At 39.8% G+C, this 14,735-nt stretch overlaps 1 protein-coding gene across 3 annotated transcripts; it reads right to left on the bottom strand.

Moving 5' to 3' along the window:
* Nucleotides 1-6,538: 6,538 nt before the first annotated feature.
* SULT1C4 (sulfotransferase family 1C member 4) lies at nt 6,539-14,377 on the bottom strand. 3 transcript variants are annotated; one of them, XM_074859136.1, is made up of 9 exons: nt 14,218-14,375; nt 13,735-13,797; nt 13,074-13,249; nt 11,303-11,440; nt 9,926-10,023; nt 9,483-9,609; nt 8,152-8,246; nt 7,759-7,939; nt 6,539-7,601 (listed from the first exon to the last, which is right to left on the bottom strand). In XM_074859136.1, the coding sequence occupies exons 3-9, from the start codon at nt 13,243-13,245 to the stop codon at nt 7,489-7,491; spliced, it is 924 nt and encodes a 307-aa protein (XP_074715237.1). In that variant the 5' UTR covers nt 13,246-13,249; nt 13,735-13,797; nt 14,218-14,375; the 3' UTR covers nt 6,539-7,488. The 3 variants fall into 3 exon arrangements, with proteins under 3 accessions (XP_074715237.1, XP_074715238.1, XP_074715239.1); XM_074859137.1 differs by lacking the exon at nt 14,218-14,375 and adding an exon at nt 14,125-14,186; XM_074859138.1 differs by lacking the exon at nt 13,735-13,797 and having other exon boundaries at nt 14,125-14,377.
* Between the last annotated feature and the right edge of the window lie 358 nt (nt 14,378-14,735).

Here is a 14,735-nt window from a genome sequence, read left to right as displayed (position 1 = left end):
CCCCCCTCCCGCACGCCGGTAACGCAACACCGCCCCTCCCCCGAGCCGGCTGAGGGTTCGGCAACGTCCGTCACCTGAGCCCCGCCCCCGGGACCCGGCCCCGCCCCTGGCACGCGGCGCGGGCGGTTGGCCGGCGGAGCTGCGCGGGGGAGGGGGAACGGGGCGGGCTGTGGGACCGGGCGGGCTGTGGGGACCGGGTGGGCTGTGGGACGGTCCTGCTCGGCAAACGCCGCCCGAGGCGGCAAAACCGACCTGAACGGTGGCTTCAGGCAAGAGGTGCGGGTCGCGCTGCCTGCCGCACGCTCTAAGAAAAACGGCCCCGGGGAAGGGGTACGGTTACGGCAGGACTGCACCCCAGCATTTCCCCTTCCTGAAGGGCTGAGGGGTACTCACTGCTGCGAGGGCACCTTAGGGTGAGGGGAGCCTGTTACTAGGCCAGTCTGTATGAGGTGAACTGTGCTCGGGTACTTGAGGATTTAGGATCCTCTTTTTAATAACCCAATGGAAGCACAGAATGATTAAGTTATTTATCAAATGTCGGGTATGAAGGACTGTACCGGAGCAAATAGCAGAAGCCAAGTATTATGGCTTGTAGTTCTGTTTTTTTAATTAAGAGCCATCTTTATGGCCAGTTGGGTGGGTGCTTGAGGGGAGCAATACCTACTTTAAAGTGCACATTTTTTTTATTTCAGTCATGCATGCACTTTGATGGTGCCTGAATTATTTTTGACATTTTGTGATAATTGATTTTTAATGAGAAGTTGCCTGGGAGAAACAATTTAGGCATATTATTCTATTTACAGTTCACTGGATAAATATTGAATATCACTGAATTAATTATGGTGTCACGAGAGATTATCTATTATTTTAATAAAAAGTCAAGTTAGACAAAATGCTGCTCCCGGAAGAATAATTTGCATTTTTCCAAGTCCGCTTATTGTCATTCTTCTTTTAAAATTCAAATGACAAATAGTGACAGAAGTCAGAAAGGTACTTCACATATACCTCAGAAATTCTTTCCTTGTCTTTCCCCCCTCCCAGTGCATTCACTGTTATATATATTGTATATTGTAATGCATGCAGGTACACAACTGCAGCAGGAGCATATGGTTCCATGCTCTGACAGAGGTTGCTGGCAAGGAACAGATCTCCCTAACCAAACTGCAAGAAGCTCTTTTTCCATTACTTCTATTCTTACACTTTTTAGAAGCCCTGCAGGGTAGATAAACAGATTAAATCTTTCTTTCCCCACCCACTTTGGGGGACTCTGAACTGGGTACCTACCCCTGCACTCCCGTGGTCTAACATGGGGGTTTCACACTGCTTCAAGAAGAGCCTTTCTAGATACAGTCCTTCCAGAACCATCCTGTGGCAAAAGCTTCTGACCCTAAACTATGCCACAGTGCACTGCTTTGTCCTTCCAGGTCAGCCTCCAATTGAAGTTGGATGTTTGGGGAGAACACTGTAGGAAAGCTTACCTTCTCTTCTGGAAAACCCCAGGGAAAACAACGTTTCCTGTGAATTTTTTCCTTCTGTCTATCCTCAGAAAATACAGGTTATGATCCGACTCTTGGATCATCTCATGATTTAGCCCTGAGGAAATTGATTTTGGAGACCGTCCAAGGCAGACACACAAAGGGTTTTCAGATGTGTTTGTACTGAAGACAATGAACTACCAGCTCACTCGTCGTAGGCTTTCTGAAACTGATTCTGGCTAGAGAGCACTCAGCCCCCTCACAGAGCTCCCTGCTCCTGTATTTGACAGAGACGGGCCAGTTCTCCCCACCCCCCTCCATTTTATGCAACAGAATTTGGGTATATTTTACAGTTGAGATTGTCTTGGCAGTCTTTCATTCTGGTCCTGAATTGCAACAGCAATTGCAAAGCATCCTGGTTAGGGAATGGTAGAAGAGTTAAAGAAGTTTCTAGAATAACTAGAAGAAAACAGACTGAGGATTTTGACTGTTGATTGTTTCAGTTTGTTACAATAAAGTACAAGTTGCTCTATATTTTGTGGGGAAAATAGTCTTACATAATTTTCTTAAATAGTTTGTGAATTGTATGTCTTACCTATGCAGAAGGAGCCAGTAAATTGATATATATTGCATGCAGCTAATTTGAGACAAGTGAGAAAAACAAGAATAATTTATACGCTCCATATATTCTATGATTTTATTATCTTTGTAAAAGATAATTAGTTCATCTTTTTAAATAGCGTTGTTTATGTAAAACAAGATTGTCAAGACTATGAGTTGTGTGGGGGCAGAGCATAACAAACTTTAAATCCTGCTTTTGTTGGGAAGCCAAGTCCCACAGGGCTGTGATTAGCCCTTACATCAAGGCAGGGTACAAATGCTTGTTCACTGTCACTGGAATTATTAGACCTGCAAGAATTTTCTGAAGAGCACAGAATGAGAAAATTACTGTAATTTTGCAACTGAAGAATGTGTTTCCAGCATACAAGAACTGATGCTTTAAATACTTGACGCTGCAGAATCTGCCTTTCCGACAGGTTCTGAAGATCACAAACTCTTTTGCTTGTGAGCCATGCCAGGGTCGTCAGCATTCTTGCTTTGAGATACTTTTATGGCTTTTCTACATGCCACATTAGTATAAAGGAAGGTAGGGTATGAATTTACAGTATGTTAACTATTCTTTGGAAACTTATTCTCCCTGCCCCATGCAAATGAACCGTAAAGTCTTTGGCTGACCATGGCCATTTTGTTGTGTTGGGTTCAGGTTCAGTAGGTTCCCACTGGAGTGGAATGGTAGAGGCTAAAGGTACAGTGAAAAACTTAAGAAAGTGTAAAAGGGGAGGCTAATCTGAATGTTTATGTGAGTAATAAGATGCAAGGGCAGTACTGTCATTTGTATTTATCTCAATACTACTTTGTGTGTGAAGGATTTGCTTAAGTATTAAGAAATTGTATACATAGTCCTTAATTCTGGTCTTAAATTGCAATAGGAAACTGAGAGGTAAGAAGTTTGATGTTCTATTACTCGTCTGCAAAGCCCACCAAGCCTGTTGAAAGATTAACGTGAAACTGAAACAAGGAAACTAACATTTTGTTTGAGCACTTAGGGTTGGGTCTGGCTATAAAAGACTGTTCCATTGTTAACAGAACATGAAAGCCCTTTTAAACTGCACGCAGAGATAGTAGCAAATGTAGATCAGTGAGGGTTATTGGTACAATAACAAGTTACTGTGAATCAAGAGGCCCAATTTGAACAATTTAAAAAAAATAGTTACCTTCATTTTTAGGTGTCTAAACTAAGACTCTGCCTGTATCTATATTGCCTGCACCAGAGCAGGACCCTGCGTGCCTTGCTTTTGACATAAACCCTCTGTCTCCATGGTCATGGTAGATGCCCATAATTCAACTGTGAGCCTTCACACAGTCTTAAAGGCAGTCTGTGCTCATGCTGCTGGTAAATAACAACTGCCCTCGCAGCAGGCTGTGCTGAAGCCCTTCTGCAAAATAATCTGTGAGTAATTTGCCACTTCAACATTAACCATGGGACACTGCTGCATGACAACATTCCTGGTCCACCTACACAGTGCCTGAGCCTGTGCTTGGTCTGGAGGGCAGGCAGAGCCTTGTTATCCTGCCTAAGCCCGTGGCTTTAGGTCTGGGAGCACAGTTTGGTTGCATCCTGTGAATATGAAGGGCTTAACTTTCTCTCTCTCAGTGTGCCTCTAGGCTCACCTACAGCTTACACTGAGACAGGGCTTGCACCACTCATCGAGGACATGAGGGAAATGGAAGCTTCAGTCCAGGCTTAAAATATAATGGTAACACACCTCTGGAAAATTCCAGAATTAATAATTAACCTTGTTGTAAAGATAAGTCTCTTTGTGGCCATGTTGGCATAAATCATTATAAAAAAAATATGATGTGTATATTACAGGATAGTATATCCATATCCTATATGGATAGGACAAATTAAATAGAAACTACTTCCTGTCTGAAGTCTGTTTCCTAACTGGAGAAACAGTGACTTTCAATCCGAGCATGAAGCAGATCATCAACACTAAAATTAGTGGAAAGAAAAGCAGTGTCCCTCCTTCTTTGAATGCTAGCTAAGAAGACAGAACAGCTCCCTTCTCTGTTTCTTTCTTTAATTTTTTGAAGCTTGGTGCTTCTTCCATTCTGTTTCATAAATGGTTGCATTCCCTGTGTGAAAGTAAAATGGCTCCCCTAGTTGCTATCGACAGTCAAGCTAAAGGATGATCGTGACTACCCTAGAATTAATACAGCAGTTCCCATTGAAAAGTCTGTATTGAAGCAGGAATCTTCAGTCATTTCTGTGGGAGGATTTGTTTTGGTAGTTGTTAATGCAGCACTACAAAACCGAACCATGTGAATGGTTAGCGTGTATTAATCAACACTGATCTTCAAACATTTGTTAGAGATGAACAGCAAAGTTTCTCAGCTATCAAAACTGCAGGTACACTTTCTTATAAAAGAAGAGACAAGCAGCATTGAAGAAGTTGCTGTGGGACTGCATTAGCTAAACTGATGCAAGTCCTTTTTAAACTGACATAGAAGAAGTTGCTCCTGTGTAGGAAGCTTAGTAAAATCATGCATCTAGGTAACTGTATGAAAATAAAGCATAGGTGTATATTCAGGGCATATGTGTAATAGAGCTTTGTATGGAGCTCTGTCACCATAGTAAACGGAGTCACTTGTTTGCACCAGAAGCTTGACAATAGTTTAAATTTTTTGGAAATAATTTAGCTGAACATGTACAATCTCCTTCCGCAGCTGTTCAAGATCTTACGTAAAAATAGATTAACCCTCTTACCAACTTATGTCAAATGTATACAAACACATCATTTAGAGCTCTTCTGTACATAACAACAACCTAAAGATACGTAAGTTAAAGGCACTCTAGATGTAGGCACCCTCCAGTCATCTACCCAGAGCATACGCACATCTCTACTGACATACTGTCATAATAGACACCAAAGCACGGTAGTCCCAGGCCCACTGGGGCATGCATACAGCCTGTTAACCCCTTTCCCAAATGTTCCTGGTAACTACAGATCCAGTCTTTTTCAGTGGTAACAATTCAGTGTTCATAGTTTTACACTGGTATAATAATTTTGCAAATTATAACTGAATCCACAGGCTGATCTCTCTCAGCTGTGGTGACTTGAGAGGGCATAAAACGCAGAAACATCCCACTTTTCTATCCCCCTGCCAGCCATATTTTGTCATAAAAGTTAACATATCTGTCTTTGAATATATATAAGGATAATATCAATAGATTAAGAAAAGCCAGTTTTTATGTAATCACACATCCAGTGTTTGCTTCCCCCATTTTTTTTCTAGGACTGCACTGGTGATCTCTGTTACTTTTTATCTGTTTTTCAGAGCAGCTGAATTGCAGCTGGGTGAAGATTTACCTATGGAAGTGAGAGCAAAGGTGACTTTCCCAATGTGATATGAGGACCCTTATTATATGGTGCCTCTATCCTTGCAGTGGCTGTGCAACTCCCTTTTTGACCAGGCTTCAGCCACTGTCAGCATTTTACACTTCTGATGGATTCAGAGATTTCAAAGGAGGAACAAACAGGTCATCTGTGCAACCTTTTGTACAGTACCGCTCAGAAAATGTCACCAAGCTACTGAGATAAGCATGTTTTCCATTTACTGATGGCTCTTATGACACTGAGGATTAGATTGACAAACTGAGCTGACTCATGTTGTTTCGTGGAGCAATCCAAGAGGATGGAAATATGTCAGAGAGCAGGCAACGCCTTTTCCTCATACTGGCAATGGTAAGATAGCAAATCAAGTTAATCATAAACAAAACTCAAGCAAGTAGCAGAAAGCTCTCCAGGCTGATATTTAACCCTGATGTGATGAACAGCAGCACCTCTGCCAGATGAATTTTTTTCTCAGAGAGTCAATTTACTGAGGCATCCTTTATTTGTGGGCAGGAATCTCTGTTGACTTAAAGCCCTTCAATTGCATATGTTTGCACTAAGGTAGCAAATGCATGTTTCTGTTTTTGGTGTTTCCTGCATTTTGGGGGGAAACTTGGTGAGCCAGGAACTGACAGTATAGCTTCTACTTTTAACAGGAAGCTTTTCATTTGTTTTCAAGCTTGATGCAAGATATTGCTGCCCTTTAGAGAATTGCATTCATTTTAGACATTTGGATTAAATCGGTAGCCTGAAATGGACGGTGCATATTGACAGCTGCTCCTATTACTAAATCCTTGGAACTCTTCACAGGACAAAGAGAAAATACCCCCAGCAAACATTTTCTGTGTTAAAGTAGACTAAAGTAGATTAAAAGACTAAGAAAGTATTTTCCTCCAGCTGCTGTCATCTATGTTGTTTTCCCTCTGACATTCAGAGTACAAACCCAGTTAAGCAAGAACTCTTTGGGGCCTTTTTTGTGTGCCAAGCTCAATGGTGGCACTTTAAAACCAAAAGTGGATTGGTAACAGTTGTCTATAATTAAATGGGCTATGAATCGCTTTAGTTAATTTCCCACAATCTCAAAACTATAGTGGCTATAGTGCTGGTACTAATGCTAAAGCAGAACTGGTCTTTATTTGATAATATCAACCAGGCCCTATTGCAACTAAGAGCCCTCAGTGGGATGTTTGTATGTTCAGTTAACAAGAGAAGAGTGAAGAAAAGAAGGAGGTAATAACGTCATGTGTCTGATGAACACTCTTACAATAGAGGAGAAGAGGGAGATGGTGTATGTAGCAATGACTCTTGACCTGGTTCATACCCACTTTCAGAATTCTCCAAATATTAACAGAAGATTATGCTATCCATTTCAAAAGTCAACAGTGAGAAAATCTTCTTGTCTTGATGCAGTAGGGACTACTGCCTCCACAGATGAGTTGTAGATGAATGCTTCTGTGTAGCCCTTAAGTTTTATCAAAGGCAGTAATGGGTGTTCGGTGTTTTTGGAAATGCAGCTTTCATCTCAATGGCATTTATGATGTCCAGCTTGGAACAAGAGAAAAAGAAAATTATTCTACTTTGTGCACTTCTGTTGCTTTGTTTATACTTGACCACCTTTAAGTTTGTTTATTGTTATTTACTGATTAATGTTCATACAATATGTGAGTAACAGATAATGCCCACACCTGTTGCACTCTTTTAACACCTTTTTTCCTACTGGTTCCTAATTTCTGTTAGAGGTTGATTTGAAAATGCCAACAATATCAACTGCGGTTTTACAAAGACAAAAACTCAAAGCATGCTGAAATATTTTTGTTAATGCTGAAAGTTACTGTGGGAGGGATGAATGAGATGTATCCAGTGGGATTATTTTCTTCAGGGAGACCAACCTAAACTTCCACATAATTTGGGCACTTTCACAATAATGAAAAATCAGTGGTGTGTTAAAGAGAGATGTTGAAATCTTAGAGACACAGGCATTTTGTGAAGGAAAAGCAAAATATGTAAAATGGAAAAGGCTGAAGATCATAGAGAATAATTCCCATTGTTAATAATCACAATTCTGTGCGAAAAACAAGAGAGGTATCAGCCATTTTCTTCTTATAATCTTCATCAAATTTCTTATTCTGTGCCACAGTGAAATAATTCTTCCAGTCCCCGACAACCCCTAGAAACAGCAAAGCAAAAAAAGAAAAAAGATCAATTACCAGGATTTCCTGAAGCCCATTAACCATGACTCACTAGATACTTACACCTCAAGGCTTATTTCAAAACAGAATGACAACCAGGAAGACAGAGTTGATTCCAGTTACAAAGCTCAGTACCTTTTCTCATGAATGGGGAAACGGAGTGATCCATTATTCCCTGAAACTCCTTAGTGTAGTTTGTCATGGGATTTTCTTTCATTATCTCAAATGAAGTGTTATGGAGTATCTTGTTTAGAACTTCCTGACTCATGTCCTTCTCCAGGAACTTCAGGATCTTCTGAATTTCTTGCTTTGGATTCTGCAGAGAGAGTACCATGGGATAAGGTACAGAGCCAGGAAAAGCAAAGAAATCATCGTGTTAAAGTTGCAGTTGTTGTCAGGGTGAGACAATCAGGTTAACTGAAGATTTACTGATACAGTTGGCATTATAATAGAAAACTGTTGATTGTAGGTAGTATCTACTGGACTTCCAGATTTCAGAGCTCTATAAACATACATTCAGCCTTTTACCTCCTTCATATCTTCATAGAAGAGGTAGAGAATACGGTGCTTATCTTTTGCCTTCCACCATCCTTTTACATGATCATACCAGGAACCCCAGAGCACTGAAAAAGGAGTAACATCATCAGCAGCTATAAATGCTCAAACTGCCTTTAGGTATCTGTGACACTCATGTTTCCCTCATAACCAGTGCCTGGGCATTTCCCAGCTGGTTTTGAATCACTGTGGCCATGACTGCTGTCCTCTGTGCTTATCACAGAATTTGTGCTTTTAATCCCTCAAGTGTATGGATGCTCAGAGTGGGATTCACGTGTAACTTTAGAGGGCAACAAATGTGGATGCTTACCTCTGAATGAAAAATCCAGGCTGCCTCTATGGTTGATGGACAGAAACAGACATTTCCAGAATGATTAATCTGATCAGCTGGACAAGACTGGTCTTAATCAGCCCTGCTTTGAGCAGGGTGTTGGACCAGATGGACACCAAAGGTCCCTTCCAACTTGCATTATTGTGTGATTCTATCTGGTTTAAATATTTGGTATACTATCAGAAGTGCCTGTTTCTCTCCAACAAGTATCCAGATGACTAGTTTGGACAGAGGTAGCTATGTTCTTGATGTCTGCACTGGGACAGATGGCTCCCAAGCTGAGCTGGTCAAACACAAGACACAAGATCTCCTTTAGACATGAGACTCTTATGCTGATCCAAACAGTGGTGTTTCTAGGCCTACATGGTGGCAAAAATATTATGGACATATGAAAGCTTTACTGACCAAAATTGCAGATTGTCATCCAACTGAGCAGGTTTTCTTTCTTGAATATGAGAACCTTTTTTAGAAAGGGAAGAATCAGCTTCTGGCGTTGCCTGTCTTTAGCTAGATAACTGGCTTTGTTCACATGCCTGACTTTTATACAGATGAGTTTAGGTAAAAAGATTCCTTTAACACAAATTCACACTGCACATTTCTACACAAAATTAAACCTTGGTTTCTTGTATATCAGGCTGGAGTAAAACCAATTAAACCACTGTTCCTTACCAGCTGGCTTCCAAGCAGGCTTCATTTAACCTCAGAGAGAAGAGGTAAAGCCTGAAAATTGTCACATATGTTTCTGAATGATAATAGAATAAAGAGCAGCTTTTTTTTTCTTTTTTTCCAAAATGGGAATGTAAAGTGACTCCTTTAGGTACTAATAAAAACCCATGAATGAAGATAATTTACTACTGCAACACTTTCAGTAGATATCCTTCTGTGGAGTGTCAGCACTGGAATTCAAACCATAACTGAAATAAATAATATTATGTATTTTTTAAATGAACACAATCTCTTTGCAGTTCATCACCTTTTCCAGTCATGAATTTCTCCATGAACTCCTCCCAGGTTCCTGGGTCAGGCAGTCCTTTATTCATTCTGTGGAAATGGTAGTATGACACCAGGTTGTCTTTTGCATTTCTCGCCACATAGATTATCTTTATTGATATGAAAACAGAGAGAAAAATTAACTTACACATGGTTATATAGATATTGATCACCTCCTGGAGTTTTCTCTTGGAGCCTGATGACAGAGGCTTAAGAGAATTTGCTTTGAAGCTGCCATTTTCTGAAATCCAACTCGGGTAACTTAGTCATGACTTCTTTAGTTTCACACAGGCTTTGCACATTAAAGGGAAAATATCTGGGGAGACCTTTTGGCTTCATAAAGATTCTGGAAACCATATTCAGTCCTGGTTTATGTCACTTTCTTTGCAGGTGAAGTATAATTGAGTCCTACCTCCTCAGACTTACCTTACAGTTTTGTTCCCAGAAGGAGGGAGGCACCAGCTGCACGGGGAGATGAGTTTTTATTGTTCGTGGAGAAGGCATAGCTTCAGCTAACTCCAGGCCTGTGGGATGTTTCATTATGAGATGTGACTTGTTCTCTAAATTGCACTAGCACTTCTTTACTATTCTCATATGTGGGATTTTGACCATGACTTTTCAGCAGTTCACCTTGCAACGATCATTCGTCTCCAGAGCAATTACGTAGCAGTGTAACATATACAACATTGCATAAGCATCTTTGGTGTTTCTAGAGAAATTTTTACCTATGTATTCAAGGAGGAAAGGGGGAACACTAATTCATATCTTGCTTTCTAGGGCCCACATCTAACCCCTGCATTCCAAGGGATAATGATGAATACTAATTTATATTTACCCAACCAAAGTTTTTCCTTCGCAATATTTAGTGATCTCCTTTCACTTTGCAGGTAAGAAATTTTTGGTTCTTTCTAGGATACAAGAAGAATAGACTGGATGACTAGACTTTCTGTATAGCATGTAAAAAGAAACTAGGAGAAAGATGGACAGTAGATTTTGAGTAGCTATGGATATATGGGAATATTTGGGAATATCTGGTGATACATGGAGATGTGTTATCGACCCCTCCCTTTTTAAACATCTATCATGACCTCTATCATTCTTTTTTCCCTATCATTGTCTATCATCCTCTGTCACCGTTTATAATTTTTTGGTCTCTCTCTCTGTCAACCGTCTAGCTTAGAAGAGAAAAAGTAGCACTTCTGCTGCAGTTAGTCCAGCTCTTTAGCTTCCAATGTGAAGAGAGTCTGGCTTAAAGATTTATGTGGAGTGGGAGCCCTTGCTGGAGGAAGACTCGTAGGAAACTGTCTTTGCAAAACAGCCAGGCCTGCTGGTTGTCTGAATGCCCCATAGCTCGTTTAGATGACTAGACCCTAGAATTTAACAGCAGTTACTCAAAACAGTAGCAAGACCACTGAAAACATCATCCACCTTTTGGGAATACATCCATGACATAGGTTTCTCTTCCATACAGCCCCTAATCAGAGAGTGGGATTCAGTTGCTCCCATGTTGCCATTTTACGCATATCTGCTGGTTTAGGTACTGAGGAGTATCACACGCAGCTTTCAGATGCCACTCCAAAACAGCATGGTCTTCAGTAGTCCCTGAGTTACATCTGCCAACCTTGCATCAGCTTGAGCAGCACTAGATGTCTATGTTAAAGCAATTGAACTGATCCCTAATACCCAACATGGCGCATAGCTCAAAGCAAGTGGGACCTTTCCCAGGAAACCTGTGGCATCCACCCTGGATGCTTGTTTTGTTTCATTTTGTCTAAAATACAAACATATTTATATAATATTCACCTGAGTAATTCAAGTCTGAAGATCCTTGGATAGACCACTCAAGGAAAGGATGACGTCTGTAAGTAGTGGCGCGTCTACATTTCTCAGCATCTCCATTTTGTTGAATCATATCCACTATCTCCTGTGTCCATGTGGTACCTGAAAATGTCAGTGTTTAGAGGTTTCCCTCAGGGATAGCCAAGAGTTTCTTCTGCTAAGGAACTGAAAGCCGGAAGGGTGGACTCTGTATTAACAGAGGAAGGAACAGCACAGAAGATGATGGACAAAGTGGAAAGAGAGGATAATGGAGGAAAAATGCATAATTTAGAATACAAAGGTAATTCCCAAAGCACAGTTTCAGGGATTCCATTTTAGACAGGCTTCTTCTTGCCAACAGAAACAGTCTCCACCCCCATGCCAGTAATGGAAAACGCTCTGGGATAATCTCACTATTATTTGGAGATTGTATCATTTGTAGAGAGTAATGAAATACCCCTTCCCAATTTTCATGCTTCACAAAAATTCAGGGATTTCAACATTTGTTTCCATCCTGAATTTGAATGAAAAAATGAAATACCTGAACTTTGAGTGAGTAAAAATTTAGTACAGTTTGAAAAAAAGTTGCAGTATTTTCAATGTTCCCATTTGAAATGCTTTAATGAAGGTCAGTACATTTCATCTGCCTGAGCTGCTGCAACATCTTGTAAAAGTTATAGTATTGTATCTCTCATGTGCCTCTTTCCCCTTATAACCATGATCACTGGGTTAACCACATCACCTTCGAGGTACTGTGGCAGGCCGGCTAGAGAACAAGATAAGGGATAACTCGGAAAGCAATGTGGGCAGGAAACTCAACCCTTCTTAAGATGCTTGAATGGTGCAGCTCTGACAGATACAACAATTTCAACTGGACTCCTAACTTTATTTCTTTTCAGTTGACTGAGAGGATTTAATCCAGGCTGGATAAAATAACATGTTTTCACTTTCAGTATACAGGAAATAAATTAAAAGCTTCCAGGTTTTACAAAAATAATGTGGGGTTTTTTTTTGTAATACTGTTTTTTTTTTTCCCCACTGAAAAAAAACCTTTAAAAATCTTGCTAATTCAAGTAATTATTTTTTTATGATCATCAAATGTTCCCGAATCTGTTCCTGAATCCCCTAAACTCTAAATATTTTTATTCATCCAGGATTAATATTGATGCTTGTTATTCATTGTTTTTCTGTGTAATAAGTATAAAGGTTGTCTGATCAAGAGGAGAAATAGTAATGAACTAAGTGGCCAATCACTGAATAAAATACCAGATGGCTAATATTAATGGTAGATCTTTTATTGGCTGAAATTATTAAGTGAATTTGGTTATTTCCTTAAAATAATTAACCCATTTCCAGAAATCAGTACTGGTTTACACACCAAGTCATTCCCCAAATACACAGTACATAGTTGTTCAGTCAGTTTCTATTATTTCTTAGTAATGATGACTTTTTACTAGGCTTTGTTAAATCATTACCTATTGGTGGAAAACCTCTGTTGTTGCCATTAATATATAAGTATATAATCTAAATCAAAGGAATTAGACTTTGACCATCTGAACTTCAATAATAATAGATGGCTGTTACTTCTGCCAAAGAAGTCAGAAGTTACTAGTCACAGCTGGCAGAGCTTCACGTCTTTAAAATATGTCTGGTTTGGGATTAAACAGATATTGGTCACAATGAAAAAACATAATTTTTGATTCCAACAAGAAACATTATCCCAAACTTTTCTATTCTGTTTCCTACCCACACCAACCTGCTTTTGCATACGTTGCGATGAGCAGATCATCGGGTCTGGCTTTGAATTTCCACACTTGGTCCCACGTGCTGCGTATTGATTCTGTGAAGGGAATGCCTTCCACTTCAACTATCTCAGCTCGGGGCACTGTCTCTTTCAGACTCAAATCTCCCATTTTATCCAGGGCCATTGCACTGTATGAAGAAAGAAAGGCTTCAAATTAACATGGTTGCTCCAAAAAAGAATCTAAATTTACTCATCCACTCTTGAGGTCTCTTTTATTAACTGAATTCCATGTCCTCTGATTTCTTTGGCTATGATTTGGCCTGTCTGGATCCATATATAGGCTCCTTAAAGCTGGATCTAATTTTCAGAAATGCTTGATATATTGCTGGTGGTGGTTCTCAGCATCTCTAAAAATCACTTTGTTTACTCAGATACAAAAAGAGAAAAAAAGACATTATTCCCATCTTTAAACATTTTATCAATCATATTTATGCAAAATTCTGACTATAAATATGTGGCTTTTGAAAGGCAAGAACAAAGTAATCAGAGGTGTGATTCAAAAGACGGCAGAGCATAACAGCTCTCACTGAAGTCAGCGTACAGGACCCAACCCTTCCTCCTTAATGAAAATAAACAGAAACAGCTGCTAACACCCTTTGGGCCTCATACTTACAAAAATATTTGCAGACCTCTTCTGTGTTTCGTTCCTGGAGCTTTTCACTCTTAGAGCTCTTTCCTGTATATTGAAATTTGTTGGAGATAAATAACCTGAACTAGATAGATCATTAACTAAAGTTTGTTAGACTTTAATTATTTAAATCGATCTAGTTACATCTACTGCTTATTGTACAGTTTTACAGTAACTAGTTATTAATTTCTGGATTTCTCTCAAGGAGGCCTCTTCTTAGTCATAACCTTCAGAGCTCCAGAATCTGGTCAGAGGAAAGTCCTGCTTAAAGGGAGGCTACAGAAATCATCTCAATTAAAAATATCAGCCAGAAAAGAGAAAAGACATTTCAATTCCAACAGCAAAATTTACTTTCGTTTCCTTGTTTACTCTCACCTGATTTTACACAGATTCAGTTGAGCAGAGCAAGAGGTTGGTGGCTGGACAGTCACCCAAGAAATTTAAAAAAAGAAGGAAAAAGAAACTTGCCAGAACGTCTGCTTGAACGTCTTCAATTCTTGGCTGTATTGGTGACTGTGCACCCACTTAGATCTTCAGGCAGAAGTAGAACGAAAGCTTGGGTGGAGTTTATATTCCTCCTGTGATTGTGAGGAGAGCAAAGGAGGAGATACAGCAGCAGCCAACAGCTGAACAGTTTTTCTGGGTTGGTTTATGAATTCCTTTTTAATCCTGTGAAGGAAAAATACTTTGAATTCTCATCTAGTGAAAAGTGTTCCTGCCCATGGTAGGAGGAGTTGGAACTAGATGATATTTAAGGTCCCTTCCAACACAAACCATTCTGTGATCTATCATCTAAAATGTGATTCTTTACTGGCAACAACATTAAATGTCAATCAGTAGTAGCTCCAGCAAGATGATTTTAACTTGTCCCTGCCATTGTCAACAGTCTTGGAATAATTTATTTTCTTACTAATATTTAATGTAAATTGCAAAATAGTTCATTATTTGTTAATACCCAAGATCAACAGAACCGAAAGTTATGTGGT

This window comes from Strix uralensis, chromosome 2, assembly GCF_047716275.1.
Source record: "Strix uralensis isolate ZFMK-TIS-50842 chromosome 2, bStrUra1, whole genome shotgun sequence".
NCBI classification, from domain to species: domain Eukaryota; kingdom Metazoa; phylum Chordata; class Aves; order Strigiformes; family Strigidae; genus Strix; species Strix uralensis.
The sequence above is the reverse complement of the archived record's forward strand: the minus strand, read 5'-3'. Positions and strand labels throughout refer to the sequence as shown.